Below are 17,951 nucleotides of genomic sequence, written 5' to 3' on the forward strand. Positions count from 1 at the left end.
TGGGGCACCCCATCCCATCACTCTGTTCCCCTCTCCCGCGGTCCCCCAGGCTCTGAGGACCCACATCTGCCCCCTTACCTGTGTGTGGGGCTCCAGGTGGGTGGAGAGAAAGAAAAGAGACTCAGTGAAGTCAGAGGATCTGGAAGCAGGACTCGGGACACCCAGCTCAGGGCCGATACCACTGGCCACGTTGCGTGCCTGCTTGCTGAGCTTGGCGGGAGCAAGGACCCTAGACAGTAGAGAGGAGGCCAGCTTTCAATTCATTTTAGCTGTTGTTTTATATAGTTTTGAAAGGTTCCTTTCCATTTACAAAATATTGGCTACGTTCCCTGTGTTGTATAAGACATCCTTGAGCCTATCTATCTTCCCCCCAACAGTTTGTACCACCCCCTTCCCCATCCCCCATCACGCCCCCCCACTGGTAACCACTAGTTTGTTCCTATATCTATGAGTCTGCTTCTTTTTTGTTATATTCAGTAGTTAGTTGTATTTTTTAGATTTTTAAGTGACATCGTACAGTATTTGTCTTTCTCTGACTAATTTCACTTAGCATAATGCCCTCCAAGTCCATCCATGCTGCAAATGGCAACATTTCATTCTTTTTCGTGACTGAGTAGTATTCCATTTGTGTGTGTGCGTGTGCGTGTGCGTGCGTGTGTGTGTATACACCACATCTCCTTTATCCATTCATCTGAATGATTTAGATTGCTTCCATGTTTTGGCTATTGTAAATAATGCTGCTATGAACATTGGGGTGTATATATCTTTTCAGCATACATAGTGTTTTTGTTTTTGTGGATATATGTCCAGGAGTGGGATGGCTGGGTCCTATGTTAGTTCTATTTTTAGTTTTTTGAGAAACCTCCATCCTGTTTTCCATAGCGGCTGCACCAATTTACATTCCCACCAACAGTGTAGGAGGGTTCCTTTTTCGAGAGGAGGCCAGCTCAGAGCTAGGACCGGGTGCCGACTGCCCTTAACTTTTCAGACTCTTGGCTTCATCCAGACCTACATGAGGCCAAGACAAACTTCACCTTTGGGAGACCAGCATTCCTCTCCATCCTGATTGGAGATACACTGTAATCCTGATTGGATTACGTTGTCATCCAAGGGGATACACGTCTGTCTGTGGTGGGGCAGTGCTGGGCGGGTGACAGGAGAACGTGTGTGCTCTTGCCCCTCTCTGGGGCTTTGGGGTGAAGCCGGTGCTGCCCCATCTGATGGATGGGGAAGGTGTGCACGGTGGGCTGGACTCGGGCTGGTCCTTGGTGCCTCCCAGGCCGGGGTCAGACAGGCTGCTAGGGTGACTGCGCCCTCTGCCCTCCCTGCTCTTTATACAAAGCCTAGAAAGACTGAAAAAAAGAAACAGCAACATTCAAGTGCAGTCTGCTGGGTAGCTACGTGGGTCAGGATCTCGGATGAGCAGGAAGAACCTTCATGTCGGGCAAGGGGTGGGCTCAGGTCTAGGACCAGCCTCTGTTTCTGCCTGTGCCATCCTGTGATGGTTAGAATGAACGATTTTGGACATAGGCTGTTTTTTGGCCCTCTTTTGAACTTGGTACTTGAGAGATACCTGTGACGAATCAGAGAGGTACTTCCCTTTCCGAATCCTTTTATACCTCGAACGTCCTTGGGAGGGAAAGGGGGACAGTGGCTCCTGAGTGAGGACGTTCCCTGCCCCCAGGCCCCAGCGGTGGAGGATGCCCTAGGACACGGGTCTCCTGTTCTTCTTATTATGCCCGGCGTCACTGACATTACCGGGCCTCGCTGTCCTCACTCCACGGAGGGAATGGGTCGTAGAACGTAGGGCTGTGTCAAAGGCTCCTTCCAGCCCGATGGTTCTGTGTCCACTGGACTCTGCTTCCCCAGCCAGGGCCGCGGAAGTGTGGGCAACCCTGCGGTCAGACAGGGTGCTGACCCTCTGACCTCTGCACCTGCCTGGTAGCTTTGGGAGCCAGGAGAGGGAGAAGAAGGGCCTCCGGTGCCCTCTCCTCTGCCAGGCCACTCGTCACCACCTCCATGCCAGCCACACCTGTGAAACATGCACCCCCCCCTTTACACACGGGCCACCTCCTTGTTAGGGTGGCTACATATCCTGTTTGCTCAGGAAAGCCCCGGTTTATTCCTGTGGTCCCAGCATAAAACCGAATGGCCCTCTATCTCCAAAGTGTCCTGGTTTGCAGGCCCAGTTGTATTCCTTTCGCTTCCCTGCCCATGACCAGGGCTTTTCCCTGCCGGCTGCCCCAGGAAACTTCAGGGAGTAGCAAGGAATTTAATTTTTTGTTTGTTTGGGAAATCTGATCAAATGCACACAGGGTTAATCGACGTTTAATTTGGTGTCTTGTGGGCTTTCTGTGAAGACCTGCTGAGCACCTGCTGGAAGAGTCATGAACTGTAAGCTGTAAACATCTTATTTGCCCAGAGTAAGATAAGACTTACTTCTCTTTGGGATAATTTTTTTTTTCACTGGAAAAATTATAAAACCTGGAGCATAGTGGGAAACACAATAAAGAGCTTAGACATCAGCCATACTCAGGGTGCCCAGAGACAGCGACTGCTGATATTTTGGAGTATTTCTCTCCTCTGCGTCTTTGATGTGCACAATTTTGCATAGTGATTGCTTCCCAAATAAATTTACGTGGTAGACTTTTACACTCCTAAACTTGCTCTGCAGTTTTCCTCACCCTAGGCCTTTCAAAGGCAGAGATTTTTCTCTTACTTACTGTTTCAACGTATCAATGTCCCCCCCTTTTTTTTTTTTTTTTGCGATACGTGGGCCTCTCACTGTTGTGGCCTCTCCCGCTGCGGAGCACAGGCTCCGGCCGTGCAGGCTCACGGGCCCAGCCGCTCTGCGGCATGTGGGATCTTCCCAGACCGGGGCACGAACCCGCGTCCCCTGCATCGGCAGGCGGACTCTCAACCACTGCGCCACCAGGGAAGCCCAATGTCTTCTTTTTTTTTTTTAATTGAAGTGAAGTTGATTTACAGTGTTGTGTTAGTTTCTGAAATGTTCTCTTAATTATAGGTACCATGCAAGGGTTTCACAGGCATACCTCTGTCAGGGACAGTGATTGGGGTCGGTTTGTCGGAAAACATTCTCTGTGTGTTAGGAAAGAATTAGTGAGACCCAGCCTGCAGCGGCCACTGGCCCAGGCCTCACACGAGGCCTGGGTCACCTGGACCTTAGCACTGTCCGTGCTTCAGGTGGTGGATGGTGATGGCCTCGCCTCCACGCCTCCTGGCACAGTTAGCGTCCCCTCGAGATCCGTGGAACCTCGGCCAGTTTCTTGAGCCATCCTGCCTTAGCCTCCTGATCAGCAAGCCAGTTATCAGGAGGGTGTCCACCTCACAGGGTTGGTTGCTAGAGAATTCGGTGAGTTAACATGTAAAGGCACCTACACCAGGGCCTGATCTGCCAAGTAGCTGTTGGCCGTGGTGGTTGCTGCTGAAGCAGAGGTTTGGGCGAATGATGCCCGTCTCACCAGTGAGGCCGTGAACTTCAGGGCAGACTGTGCTGTTTACATCTCTTTGTTCGCTTGTGTATCAGTGTTAGCTGAGCTCTGGGATGTGTGGGACACCCACTAGTCCAGGGACAGGGGTGTGTAGGTGGGCCAGGCCTGCAGGCTCACGGTGGGAGGGCGCTGAGGAAGCACACTCATGGGTAATTACCACCTGTGCTGAGTCCATATGCAGATGGCGGGGGTGGGGCCTTGAAGGTCAAGGCTGGAGAAGATCATCTGTGGCTTGGCCGGAGGGATGGGTTGGAAAAGCATAAATTTTGTCTGGAGCACGCGCTCTGCCTTCAGAGGGATCAACTATGAGAACAGTGAAGGGCTGAGATCTGAGGCCTTCTCAGAGGCGTGCCTCATAGCTGCTTCGGGGATCTCCCAGCCAAGGGGTCAGGGCACTCCCAGGCCTCTTCTCCCGTCGGTCAGATGGGATAGCGTGAAGACCTGCCTGCCGCCATGCTGGGAGATGCTTTTGGGGGGCTGTCTTTGAGTTTAGACAACTCCACAGTCAGGGCCAGGCTCTTGTGCCATTGTGTTCTCTGTGGGCTTGGGCTGTGACCACTGTCATCTGGGTCCCTGGGCACCATGAGCAGGCGAGGGCAGCCGGTACCGTCTGAGATAGAGGATACTTTCCCTTGGATGATCTATACTGGATTTCAAGACAGAGAAAGGAAATATGAAGACTTAGACAGAATGCCCATGCTGGAATGGAAGTTGAGATTAACTGGTCCAGATGGCTACATGAAGACGCAGAGAAGTAAAGTGATTTGTACAGAAGTTAGTGATGGAATCCCAACCAGGAGCTGGAGTTGGTGATTCTGGACTCAGAGTCCTTTACTCTGAAAGGTGCGGCCTCTTGCTAACAAAGCCTTGGTTTTCCTGACTTTGCAAGATTCCACCCCTGCGGGGTAGGGACCCCAGAGACCTCCGCGATTCTGAAAATGGCACTAGACCAGCTTGCCCAAGGTCAGCTGGGTCTTGGACCTGCCCGTGCTGACTTCAGCCTGAGTTTTAATGAGTTTGGCGGGCTGCCCTGGGCTTCCAGTAAGTTTAAGCACCATCCAAGAAAGCGTCCTCAGAATGCGTCACTGTGAGTAACCAAGGTGACAGACCAAAAAGCCCACCCTCAGACCCTTTGGACCAGTGGTTCTCAAGTGGGGTCCCCAGACCAGCAGCATTAGCATCACTTGGGAACAGGTCAGAAATGCACATTCTCAGGCCCTGTCCCATTACTGCTGAAGCAGAAGCTCTGGGGGCAGGCCGGCAATCTGCCTTTTTTTTTTTTTTTTTTTTTGCGGTACACGGGCCTCTCCCTGTTGTGGCCTCTCCCGTTGTGGAGCACGGGCTCCGGATGCGCAGGCTCAGCGGCCATGGCTCACGGGCCCAGCCGCTCCGCGGCATGTGGAATCTTCCCGGACCGGGGCACGAACCCGTGTCCCCTGCATCGGCAGGCGGACTCCCAAGCACTGCGCCACCAGGAAGCCCCCCAATCTGCATTTTAACAAGCCCTGCAGGAGATCCTGAGGACCCCTCTCTGGAGCATCTCTCAGAGCCAGGGCTAGCTCATGGCTTTTCCGATTCTTGGTTCTGAAACCCACTCCCCACCGTCTTCCTTCCAAGAGACCACTGCGCACTCCAACGTGCCGTGTGGGATGAACACTGCGGGTTGGAATGGAAAACTAGTGAGCCCTCCGGCAGGAGGACTGTTTGCCTTGGCCGGTTGGCCCGGACTTGGAGCCAAGGTTCCATTAATCCTTTTGACTGACTTTATTTAAGCAAGTCTCCTATTCTCCTCTGCCGACTGCTTTGGGAGGCATGGATGAGGGATGCGGTCCTTACTGGGAGGAGAGGGGCCCAAGCCCCTGCTGCCTGGGCCGCGGTGCACACGTCGTCCAGAATAAACCCACACCAGGCAGCCCTTTGCTCTCAAAGTGGGGTTTCCATTTTGCACCATTAGCTTCGATCAGTGGGGATTTAACACAATCCATGAAATCAAGCACTTAGGCAACAGGATTCCGATGGCTGACACCGACGCCGCCATGCTGTGTGCGTGAGTACTTGTAAGTGGGTTGGGAGGGCATAGAGCTGCAAATTCCACCCTCCTGCCTGACCATCCCCCCACCTCCCCAAGATGTCTGGGATCCAGAAAACAGGCCAATTTCAATTACATAATTTGTCTCAAATAAGCCACTCAGGAGCATTTTTTACATCTGCTGATTTTTTGTAAATGAGAAAAAAAAAAACCGCTTTCAATCTTTTTGTTTGTTTGTTTTGATTTTTCTTTTTTTCTCCTTTTCTTTCTGTAGCGTCTGTCCTGTAGCCAGTAGATGCATGTAAGTATGCAGCACGTGGTTTGTGGTCAGGGAGAGAGTCTGAGTTATTGTACCAAGCGCAAGCCCCTTTCTTTGCTAAAGGAATTAATGATGCAAACACTGGCCCCTGCTGGGAACGGAGGTCTGTTGAGCTGCCTTTGCAGGGCCTTTGTCAGCAGGACTCATTTGGATCCCGATGCCTGCAAGCCAGCCTGCACGGTGCCCAGACCCTCTGCTGAGTGTTGGAAGCAGCAGCAGTTTCTCCCAGCCCCGCCCTTGCGCAGCGCTGTTACCAAATCTCATTTGCACAGTTGGCTTTGGGGATGGCGCTTTCTGCCTCAGGGTCGCCCACCCAAGAGATCTGTGAAAACGGGGCTGGGACGTAGAAAAGCAGGTCCTCTCTGTCTGACTGCTAAGTGAGAGGTCTTGCTATCTGAACAGGCTCTTTCCCCAGGAGGCAGGGTGGGAGGAGGGGTGTAAGCTGAACCCGCAGGGCTGATGCTCCAGGCGCTCACCTGTGGGCTCTTCCTTGTCCTGGGGTCTGGGAACAGGCCACTCGGTAAGGAGTTTGTCCACCTTGCCCCACTGCTGCACAGATCATCTGTTTAGGAACGTCAGCCCTGTCTGCCAGAGAAAGTAATTTAGGAAAGCAAGCAAGTCAGGAGTCAGACTGTGTGGTGGGTTACCTGCCCCAGGATGATTTTTTCTTTTTTTTTTTCTTTTTTTTTTTTTGCGGTACGCGGGCCTCTCACTGCTGTGGCCTCTCCCGTTGCGGAGCACAGGCTCCGGACACACAGGCTCAGCGGCCATGGCTCGCGGGCCCAGCCGCTCCGTGGCACGTGGGATCTTCCTGGACCGGGGCACGAACCCGCGTCCCCTGCATCGGCAGGTGGACTCCCACTGCGCCACCAGGGAAGCCCCCAGGATGATTTTTTATTAGCACCTATTGGAGACAGTATATCTGACTGCTGGTCAGTTGTCCCCAGAATCTGCAGGGACCCCATGCTTTCCTGCTCCTTGCTCGGAGGAGCTGTGGCAGGGCTGAGAGGCAGGGAGCTGCGGGCACCTCCAGCCTCGGGCAGCCTTTTCAGCTGAACCAGGTTTGACGTCCCTTTGCATTCAAAGTAAATAATCCGAATTCTAACCTAATTGGTTTTTTATCTGAAAAATGATCGGCTTGACAAGCTCTATAGGCTACCCCATCCTCCCAAATAAACAGTGGAAAAAGCAGAATTCTTAAACAAAACCCTTCCTGAGAAGCCCTAAGTAACGCCAAGCTGCTCCAGCTGAATGGGGAGTGAAGGACCAGGAAATGTAATCTTTGTGTTTCTTTTAAGAGCTCCCATTTTGTGACTCATTGACATTTTATATACATTTCAGTTCTTTACTAGACAGCAAGCTTTTTTAAAATCTAAGTTTTTTGCTTCAGAATAAATGCAATTTAAAACGTCAAATAGTATTAAAAGGCTTTTAACAAAAAACTGCAGGCCTCTGCCCCATGCCATCCAACCACTAATTTCCACAACCCAGAGGTAATAATTTTCAGCGATTTTAGCTGTTTCTTACGATAGATAGCAAAATGGAGTAAATAAATACCATACTTAATTTTAATTTTTAATTTTGATTTTTAGACATTGCTTATTGATTTTCTATTATTGAAGACAAAGATCTGTCTCACTTTTGTTTCTTAATTTTAATTTTTACCCAATTTTAAGTTTTAGTTAAATTCTTCGTTTTAATTTTTAGACACTATTTATTGCTTTTCTATGACTGACGATAAAGACATCTGTCTTATACTCTATTCCCTCTTCTCCCCATTCTTTTCAATAGAGTTATATCACACTTCCGGTTAAATGGACATTCAGCGTTTGATTTATTGTAATTATGTCAATATTATTTGCAGCTGAGCCCTGTAGTGTACTGCATGTAGATTTCCTGTATTATACACCATTTGGTTTTCCCTTGAGATAGCAGTTGCCTCATTTTATTTTCCTGGCTCCTCATGTTTGTGGGTTTTTTTTTTGCGGTACGCGGGCCTCTCACTGTTGCGGCCTCTCCCGTTGCGGAGCACAGGCTCTGGACGCACAGGCTCAGTGGCCATGGCTCACGGGCCCAGCCGCTCCGCGGCATGTGGGATCCTCCCGGACCGGGGCACGAACCCGTGTTCCCTGCATCGGCAGGCGGACTCTCAACCACTGCGCCACCAGGGAAGCCCCCATGTTTGTGTTTTGAATTCAGCCCCAGACCTTCCTGTAGATGTACATCTATCCCTCTTTCCTCCTATTTCAGTCTGGACTGGTTGAGCTTTACGCCGGCCACACAGTTGTCCTGGAGAAACCATTCTAAGACTTCCATTGCTTTTATCTTATGTTAGAGCTTTAGTTTCCTGACCCTGGGTCTTGTGCTGCATTTTTGGAGCAGTTTCCTAAGAATAGATACATGGAAGATTTTTTTTTTAACCATTACATGCCTGAAGTTGTCTTTATTCTCCTCTCCCACATTGACTGGCTCAGTATTGAATTTGGAAATTGTTTTGGCTTCTAGTGTTGCTGTTGACCAATCGAGTACCATTCTGATGCCTGGTCCTTTGCAGCAGATGTAGCCTCTCTTTGCCTCTGGAGGATTTTATAAGTTCTCTTTACCTCTGGTGTTTCTAAATGCTGTGATTCATTGACCTGGGCACTGTTTAATCTGAGAACTTACATTCTTCATTTCTGGAAAATTTTTCTTGTATTATTTCTTTGGTATTTTCTCTCATTTGTTTTCTTGGTTTTCTCTTATTCAGATATTGAACCTCCTGGTTGGATTCTCTCTTTTATCTTTCTTTCTCCTATTTCCATCTCTTTGTCATTTTGTTCCAACCTCATCTCAAAGCACGTGTGTTGCATTCTTTATTTCTGCTCTTACCTTTTCAAACTTCAACTACTCTTGGTTCTCGGAACATTCCTTTTGATAGCATTCTCTTCTGGTTTCATGAATACAATATCTTCCATGATCTTTGTAAACAGTTTTCCTCTGTGCCATACCTTGTTTCTGTTATCTCTGATTTCTTTTTTTCTGTGTGTTTTGTACGTTTTGGTCTCCTGTTCACATTTAGAGGCTTTCCTTTAAAGGCCTGCTGATCCTTGGCTGGCCATTGGCGTTTGAGAGTAAAGCACTAAGTTGGAGCTCTTTGTGTGTATGCATGGCCTGTGATTTGTTGGGCCTCATTTTGGAATTTTGTTAGGGGGAGCTGTAGGTCTTTTCTTTGGGGCTACTAGTTTCTTTAGATAGAAACCCTACAGTCCTCTGACTGGGGGTATCGCTGTAGTGTTCTAAGACCTGAGGGTCTCACTCTTCACTGTGAAGACCTTCATTTAATCCTTGGGTGTCGGGGCAGCTCCTCCCTACCCTGTCCTCCTGTGAGTCTGGTGTCCGCAAGCCCAGTCTGTCTGGGTTCAAACCTTCTGTACGGAATAAACGTCTTGGCTGCAGCTGGAGTTGGTGAGGGGCACTCATCCGGATTTATGGCCAGGCTGGTGGATCTGGGTGCCCTGATGCAGACTCCTCAGTTCCTATATTTAATACAGTCTCTGTCATCGAGTGCAGAAGCACCCAATGGCCCCAGTTCACGAGCATGTCTGGGTCCTGCCATGTGGATCTGCTGCTTTCTTACTGTCAGCTCCCTCTGTTAGCAGCTGGGTTTCAGCTTTTCTTTTCTCATCAAGCCAGGACCCACCATCCATTTGCTTTCTATTATACTAAATGTGATGTCCTTGTTTCTTTACCATTTTCTTGCGTGTGTTTATAACTTTTTTTAAACTATAATTTTAGAGGGGTGGAAATGATTGTGTGCTCCATCTACTATGTTTGGCTAGAAGTGGCCGGTGATAACTGTTCACAAACATTCCAGACGCTTGGTGGTTGTCAGGATGGAAAACCTTTTCACTTCCCATTGGTGTGGAGCTCTCTGGGAGTCTCCCTCAACCCCTGGGATCGTGGTTCCCACAGGTCGTCAGCAAACCCCCCCCCGCCCCCACTGCCAAGGCTAGCAAGCTAGTCCCACACTCATTCTTAAACTCTGCAGCATTGGGGATGAAGGAGCATTTCTTCCACTTGAAGCGCCTTCCCCCTGTGCTTTCTGAGACGCTGAGCTGCCTAGTTTTCCATCCGTGCCTCTGATGACTTCACAGGAACTCCCCAGTGGTGGTCCCTCCTTCTCTTCTCGTCTCTGTACTTTATTCTTCACTGCAACCGTTTTCTGTAGTCAAATGAGTCACAAAGCTGGGGACTGACTCAGCCCGTTCGGCACCTTCCCCATCTCAGGCCCTTTCTTGCACTCCTGCAGCGATTCCACACTGTCGATCGTGTAAATGCCTGGCCCTTGGCCAACAGTGGCCTCTCATCCAGGCTCCCTGTCTGGGTAATTGGAAGGATGGCGGCCACATTAGCATAAACAGGTCACGAGAAAAAGATTGTTTTGAAGAGAGTGTGGGTTTGGGATGAGTGTAACAAGCTTCGTCTGCTCATTTCAGCCTCAGAAAATGGCCAGGCTTTGTGGGGAGGCTACCAAGGGGGGTATCATTTGTGGGCAAAAAATACGGTTTCGGTGACTGCAAGTGGGATGAAACTTCCAGGGTCTAACCTGAATAGAAGGGGTTATTTATTTTAAGGTTGCAGAGAAAGACCCAGACAGCCCCTAACTGTGACCTTAAGTTTTGAGTTTTCAAAGTTCCTGGTCTCTGCATCCTTGCTGGCCGTGACCAGCAAGGTGAAAGGCAGGAGTCATATCCTACTGTTGGAGAGTGTTCAGTTGCTGCTAAGAAAAAATGCAGAAAAGTTTTTGTTTCTTGTTTTGTTTTGTTTTAGTTCAGGGTCTGGCTGTCACGGGTAGCTGAGATCAAGGGCCTGAGGCAGGTGTAGAATCATCACCCTGTGGGAGACAGGCTCGGGAAGGGGGCAGAGAAGGACGGGGACAGGGTGGGCGCAGTAGTCTGCCTGGGATTGCCCAGCACGGGCCCTCTGGATGCTCGACCGGCCAGGCCAGCAGGCAGACTGCACTCCATGCTTTACAGACTCCAGGAGCTCAGATCTAGGTTCTGTGGCCACCCAGTTAGAACCCAGGACCTGGGACTCCAGCAGCGCCCCTGTTGTGAGCCCAGCTGCTGCCTGCTGGGGCTGCTCCCCCACTGCCCACCAGCACCGGTTACGGCGCAAACACAGTCCATGGGTGAAATCCCTGGGGTCCAGGCTGTCTGCGTGGTGGAGGCCGGGTGGGGGAAAAGGAAGTGGTGATCAGTCTCCCTCCACCCCGTCCCAGCAGCCCCTGAATGTATGTGGTGGGAGGCTGCACACATACCCACAAGGCAGGGGGAAATCAACCTGGAATGGCTAATCGCCTATCCAAACATCGTTGGTAATCTGCATCCCTAAAATAAAGCCCTGAAAGATGGAAAGATGTTAGTAATTTCTGGCCACATGTGCCTCCTTCTTCTCTACTCTCCCTACCTCAAAAAAAGAAAGTGAGCCAAATGGCAAGAAACGAAGAGTCTAATGCAGAACACATTTCCATCGTTTGCTTTTCCCTCTCCCCGCCATGCTCCCACCTATGTAAACTAAATTCCTTGACACGGTCATGGCAAAGGAACATTAATTTTTGATTTGAGTTGTGATTAAAAGCAACACAATCAAAAGAGGGAAATAGTTTCCACTGGAGCAATAGCATTTGAAACCCCGTCATGGTATAGTAGGAACCAGCGTGGTCTTTGGGGTCAGGGGTGGGTTCTAGTCCTGAGTCTCTTTTTACAAAGTGTGGCCTTGCGTTGTCCCTTAACCTGAGTCCTTGATCGTCGTCAGTAATAACAGCAATTGCTGTGCATTAAGTCAGGAGAGCCGCACAGAGAGCACCTGTCCTGGGCTTGGCACACAGCGGGTTCTCCAAAAACAAATGATGGCCCACTTCTCTGCAGAAAAGAGGCTGCCCAGTTGTCACTGGAAATGCATTCGTCCCTGCCAGGGATGTAATTTATCCCAGCTTTAGACCTTGGGTCACGTGACACGTCGGGGCACTTCTCGGAGGGTGTCTTCACCGCCTCGCCTTCCTGCAGTCCCTGGCCGCCTTCCTCGGGTCAGTCGGTTCTCGCAGTGCGGAGGAGGGCGGGCAGAGATGGAGCCCTGATCTGCCCGGGCCTGGGCAGGGAGTCTCCTCTGGCTCAACCCCCCGGACACATTTCTAGATGAGCGAACTATAGACTGGCCCAGGTGAAGTCTTTTCTCAGGTGACCCACCAGGTACAAGGATGGTAAGCCGACAAGGGGAGCTGAGCCGGGGCGGGAGAGGGAGAGCTGCTTGGGCAGGTCTGGGCGGAGGTCCCAGAGGGGTGGTCTCTGCTGATCCCTAGTCGCGGCTTTCCCACCTGCTGGTCCCCCTGCCTCTGCCCTCAGGGTGGGAGTGGGTGCAGGAATCAAGCAAAATCAGAGGTGCTGGGCAGTGGCTGGTTCCGTGGGACGGGGGGCAGTAAAGAGAGGAGCTCACTGGGAAACTGTGCTCAGCGCACTCCCGTGTGCTAACCATCTGCTGCTTGGGCCAGTCCCCAAGACCTCCGCCACCCTTGGGAGTGAGGTCTTTCTTAAGGGCTGTGGGCCTGGGGTATTTGTTACCCGGGGCTCGGTGGCTGCAGATCTGGAACTCCTTCCGTAAGCAAAAGGGATGGGAGTGCATTTGATTTCCTGATTTTGACACATTCACTGAAGCTTTGTTCCTAGGATTTCTCCTAATTCTTGGGGTGGCCAAGGGTGTGCTTTCTAATCAGCTAAAGAATAAATAATAAAGCCTTCATTCTTGCGGTGTTCCCTTTCAACCGGGAGGAACTCTTAACCATTTCGTAAGTAAAGTCATTTTGAAATGTGGGTAAACCTGGGAAGAGAGCCCGAGCTCTTTTCCCGTATTGTCTTGGTCCATTTAATCAGCACTTGAAATGTCAGCTTCATTATAAAGAATTTTGCAATTCGGCCTAGACAGCATGGTGATTATAAGTGCACATTCAGTCCGTGGGTTTAGTTTAGGGTCAGTGACTCTGGGCAAGTAAACGTAACCGTTATGCCTCAGTTTTCTCATCTGTTAAATGGGGGAAATAATTGCACCTTCCTCGTGGAGGTATCAGGTTTCACCGAGGAAGTACATGGAAAATACTCAGCGCTCTTGAGGGCATCCAGATGCTTTCCTAGTCATTAGCTACTGTTTTGTAGCTCGATTCAAGTCTTTCCTCATGGAATGTGGGTGGAACCGTTGAGTTATTCAAAAGAGAGGGCTTGGTGATTTGGAATTCACAAGAATTCAAGGGATGGACACATCATCTGGTGACCAGAATCTAGAAATGATTTCCAACTCCTTTGGAACTCTCCAGGGCTGGCGAGGCTTCGAGGGGAGTTGACTGTTATAGGGACGCTGTGTTTGTGTTTCTGGTGCATTTCCAATGAATAGAACGCCTCCACGCTAACTTATCCTCACCAGTTAACCCCGTGAAGCCAGCACTAGAGTGTGTGGTCCACACACGAACCCTGAAACACTGTTGACTCAGGCTCTGTAGAGACAAAGAGGCCAGAAGGCAGAGTTGGCCGAGGGCTGGCTTTCCCTCTCTTCAGGGAGCCGTGCTGAGAATGGAAGAAGCCCAGGTACCATGTGAGATTTAAGGAATCACCACCTGGATTTATCCATCAGGCCCTCACCAGGACTTGCTCGAATGGGTCGAGAGGTCAAAGCCGAGTTTGGTTCTGTGGGTCTACACGGTGGGTAGGATAGCCCATTAGTGGCGCCATCTAGTGGTTGATGAGTGGTGGACAGCACGTCAACGGTACCTGCTGTCTGAACGCGCTGGAGGTCCAGTGGTTGGAACCCTGGTTTCTCTGATGACAAAGCTGGACGCTGACGTTTGATGCAGTCAGCTTTCCCTTGCTGACTGCACACACACAGGCTCTGTCTGTCTTCTTTCCAGGACCCAACTGACAGAGAATTTTAGGTCCTTTGGATGTTAAAAAAAAAAACCCTAAACCAATAACTTTCTCCTTAAAACAAACAAAACTCAGGGTAAGTTTTTTTCTCTGAGTGCTGATGTTGGTAGCATTCGATTACGTGGACTTGATTGGATTAGATGATCCCCTCCTTCTCTTAAAGCATTGTACGATAGTCTGAGTCCTGGAGTTTTAAAAAAAAAGACACATGATTTGGTTTTGAACATTTATCTGAGACTCTCATGGCATCCTGTGGCAACCACTGAGATACCATCAGATACTGCAAACCCAGGGAGCAGAATTGGTACGTGAAGGTGAGCTGAGACCTTGGTCCTTATCTATAGAATAGAGAGATGGAGCCTCCCTCTTTTAGGTGCTCTTTGCCTTTTATGTCTCCTGCTCTTCTGCCCACAGGTGGGTTGTGGTTTCTGATGAAAAGCCATGTCCTAAAACTGTCTCTCTCCTCTTCCCCTCTGTGTCCTCCCCGTCTCTAGCCCTGAGGATGAAAATCAAAGAAGTGAAAAAGGAAAATGGCGACAAGAAGATTGTTCCCAAGAAGAAGAAGCCCCTAAAGCTGGGGCCCATCAAGAAGAAGGAGTTGAAGAAGCTGGTCCTGTACCTGAAGAATGGGGCCGACTGCCCCTGTCACCAGCTGGACAACCTCAGCCACCACTTCCTCATCATGGGCCGCAAGGTCAAGAGCCAGTACCTGCTGACGGCCATCCATAAGTGGGACAAGAAAAACAAAGAATTCAAAAACTTCATGAAGAAGATGAAGAACCACGAATGTCCCACTTTCCAATCGGTCTTTAAGTGATTCTCGTGGGGTGGGTTGGGGGGAGCGGACACCCCTGGACCCTCGGTGGTTCACACCCCCTGCTCCTTCAAGGTGGAGGGCATCGTAATCCAGCTACTTTGCCCTTGCAGCATTTCCCACCCCTCCCTCCATCCCCATGCTCCAGACCCCAGTATAGCCAATATTTAAAGCTGCATGCCCAGATGAGGAAACCCATTTAGATCAGGAAGCTTCTGAAGACCTGCAGTGTGGAGCAGCACGTCTCCAGGGGAAGGCAGGTGCAGCACCATCTCAATCAGAGACACAGTCACTACAAAAGAAAGCGCTGCCGGTTAAGAAAGGGGGTTGGCAGCAAGGGAGAGGCGGCGCAAACGTTAGCTTCTGCCACTCTCTTTGTGTCGTTACAAATTGCTTATGGATCTATCAGCTAATCTACGCCTTTGGAACTAGAAAATTCTAACTGTTGGTAAGATGCACGGCTTTCAGTTCCCGAGGAGTTTCTCTTTCTGTTCGTTGTGGACAGAAACAGACACACACCACACTCAGAGAGTGACAGTGCGCAGGAGGAATAGTAAGAACAAAGGGAGGGGCCTGCATTGCTTGGCCCTGTGGCCATGTGTCATCTCTGATATGAACCAGCCAGTCTCAGATGCCCTGGAGGTGGTTACCGTCAGCCTCAGGTTTGATCTCACCTCCTGCAACATGGAGGGTGGCACGGGCCTGCCTTGGTGTGACAGAGGTGATGATTCGTAGACTGAGAAGGCAACGGTGGTTTTCACAAAACAGAGTTAAAGGAGAAAAACAGAAAAAATTGAGAACAGTCGAGCAAGTTGCTAGTCTAGGGTGAATTGTCATTGGGTAAAGAGCTTAGTATTCTAATTCCCTTGTTTGTTCATTTCACATTGCTTTAAAGTGACCAACAGACCCACTTACTTTTCAAGGTTTTAAAAAAAATCTCCACTGAGCATTTGAAAGGTGTGGTAAGACTGGGGTCTCTTGGTGCCTTTGAGGCAACTTTCTAGCTGAGTGGCTGTCTCTCTGAGCATTTCCAGTAGGAGGTGGATTCTCCTGGTAGTGTAGCTGTGGATCCTCCTTCCTGAGGGGTTCTGGGTTGCCCTGGCCCGAACACAACGCTAATCAAAACTCACAATACATCCCATTCCTGTCTTTCCTGTGAAGAAATGAATTCCTTTGAACTTGATTGCCTAGAGATCAGAGAAATTCAGAATAGCCTGCCTGCCTGTCCTCTGCACTTAAAAAAATGTTTGTTTGGCTTTTTTTTTCATTTCTGCAGAGGGGAAGTTAAGCTACAAGGGTCCCCATCCAAAGAGGGAGTCTAAAAGGCAAAGCAGCTACGGTTTTCCCCCAAGGGCCTTAAGATAATTCTCAAAGCCATTGCGTTTAATAAGTGATGTACATAAACCCATTCACGGAAGCAACTTGACTCCTGTATTCAATGTATAGGAAGTAATTCCTCCCAAATTAATTTCTCCCTCAAGCCTGATTCTCAATTCTCTGTAACACCTCGAGGATTTAACGATTGTCTCTCTGGGCAAATGTTTATACCCAATCCAATGCTTCAGTGGGGCTGGAAGGCATCACCCGCATGGCCTCTGCCTGACACAGAAACAGTGGAAGATTCTGTTAACTTCCCAAAACTCCAGTCTGAAAGCCAGCCTGCCAACTTCATTACTTTCTTGAGGGTTATCCTGATCTAATGAACCCCTGACAATTAGTGACCCATCATTTCATACATTTTTTTTTTTTTGGTTCTCTCTGACCTTTAATCATAAAGTGTTGGGGATCTTAAGTGATTTGCCTGTAATTTTGGATGATTTTTTTAAATGTGTATATATATTAGTTCATTCGAGATATTCTACTTTCCTATTGTCAACTGAAATTCAGAGCAATTTCGTGAGCGTCTGGATCTGGGTTTTAGTCTTGATTGATTAACTCACAAGTTCTGTGCTCATATGTATCTGCTTGTTTGGACAGAGTGGGTCAGGCAACAAGGCCTCTGTCCAGGGTGAGGGCCTTGGGAAAGGCCCTTGTGTGGGCCATAGCAGTTACCCCAGGAAGGTTATAAATGAACAGGTGGACTCTCTAAATGGGAATTCTCAGGTAGGAAGCAGTACGAGAGTTCAAAATAAATTGGAAATGTGAATTGCAATTGTAGAGTCCAACCACAGAGTCCCGAGACTGAGTTTCACTGTGGACTTGGGACAGCCTTGACTATGACACATCAGCCATTGCAGGGCAAAGGGAGGCTCTGGGCCCTAAGCTGCATTTGATCACAAACCTTTGTTTTTCTCAACAAAGGATGTAACAAAAACGATGTGCAGACTCATTGGCTTTCTCATTGGTTTCCAAAAGAGGTCTGTGTGTGATTTGGTGATTATTGCTAGTGCAAAGGTCGTATTCGTGAAGGTTTAAAATCATCATTCTGGGTGGAATCCAGTGAGGTCATGGGCAGAACTCAGCTAAATCTTTGAAGAATATTCGTACTTATCTTAGAAGATAGAAAGTGAGGTGAGAATTCCAAGAACGCTTTATTTTTAGAGCATCCTGTGTCACACTTGGCTTTGGGTGTCGGTGAATTAGCACTGAGGGCTCCCGAAGGCCTCTGGGTCTGTAAATTCCAGAAACCCCATTGCCCAAACCTAGAGTCTGTCTTTCTCATCAGACTCCAGGTAACTAATTGCTCTGCTGGAACCCCGTGGATGTGCTGGGCTCAGGCGTTCTGATTTAGGAGAGACTCTTGTGGCCTAATGTGCTGGCCCTCCTGGCCTTTCACCAGCGGATACACAGGACACAGACGAGATTCCTGTTTCCTCTAGTTCTCCACGTAGCACTCCTCTTATAGAGTCTAAATCTCTTACAAAAGCTTTGAATACTGTGAAAATGTTTTACATTCCATTTCATTTGTGTGTTGTTTTTTTAACTGCATCTTACCAGATGTTTTGATGTTATCACTTATGTTAATAGTAATTCCCGTATGTGTTCATTTTATTTTCATGCCTTCCTGCCATGTATCAATATTCACTCGACTAAAATCACTCAATTAATCAATGGTAATGTGCACGGTGACTTTTTCCCGCCAGTGATGCACCATTCACCCTCTTCCACTGCACACATACCCATCTCTTGATTTTTTTCGGGTCCCAGTTTAACAGCTTTCAAATGGTAACAGGGCATGGTGGGCCAGCGGAGTACCTGGGGGGCCCTGCAGACACCCTCACCCCATCCCATGTACACCACCTGCTCCCATGAATCATTTCCAGAAGTTCCCCCCCGGCTGTGTGTTTCAGATCAGAGAGAAAGTTAAATACTTGCTCTCCAAGAATGT

At 49.2% G+C, this 17,951-nt stretch overlaps 1 protein-coding gene across 1 annotated transcript in view; it reads left to right on the plus strand.

The window, feature by feature from the left end:
* SFRP1 (secreted frizzled related protein 1) overlaps positions 1–17,674 on the plus strand; it is a 44,635-nt gene extending 26,961 nt beyond the window's left edge. The window contains exon 3 of the mRNA XM_082608394.1: positions 14,304–17,674. Within this exon, the coding sequence (XP_082464520.1) occupies positions 14,304–14,626 (323 nt within the window). The 3' untranslated portion in view covers positions 14,627–17,674. The remainder of the gene's footprint in view (positions 1–14,303) is intronic.
* Positions 17,675–17,951: the final 277 nt, after the last annotated feature.

Source organism: Mesoplodon mirus (assembly GCF_964341445.2).
Source record: "Mesoplodon mirus genome assembly, chromosome: 20".
In the NCBI taxonomy this organism is placed as follows: domain Eukaryota; kingdom Metazoa; phylum Chordata; class Mammalia; order Artiodactyla; family Ziphiidae; genus Mesoplodon; species Mesoplodon mirus.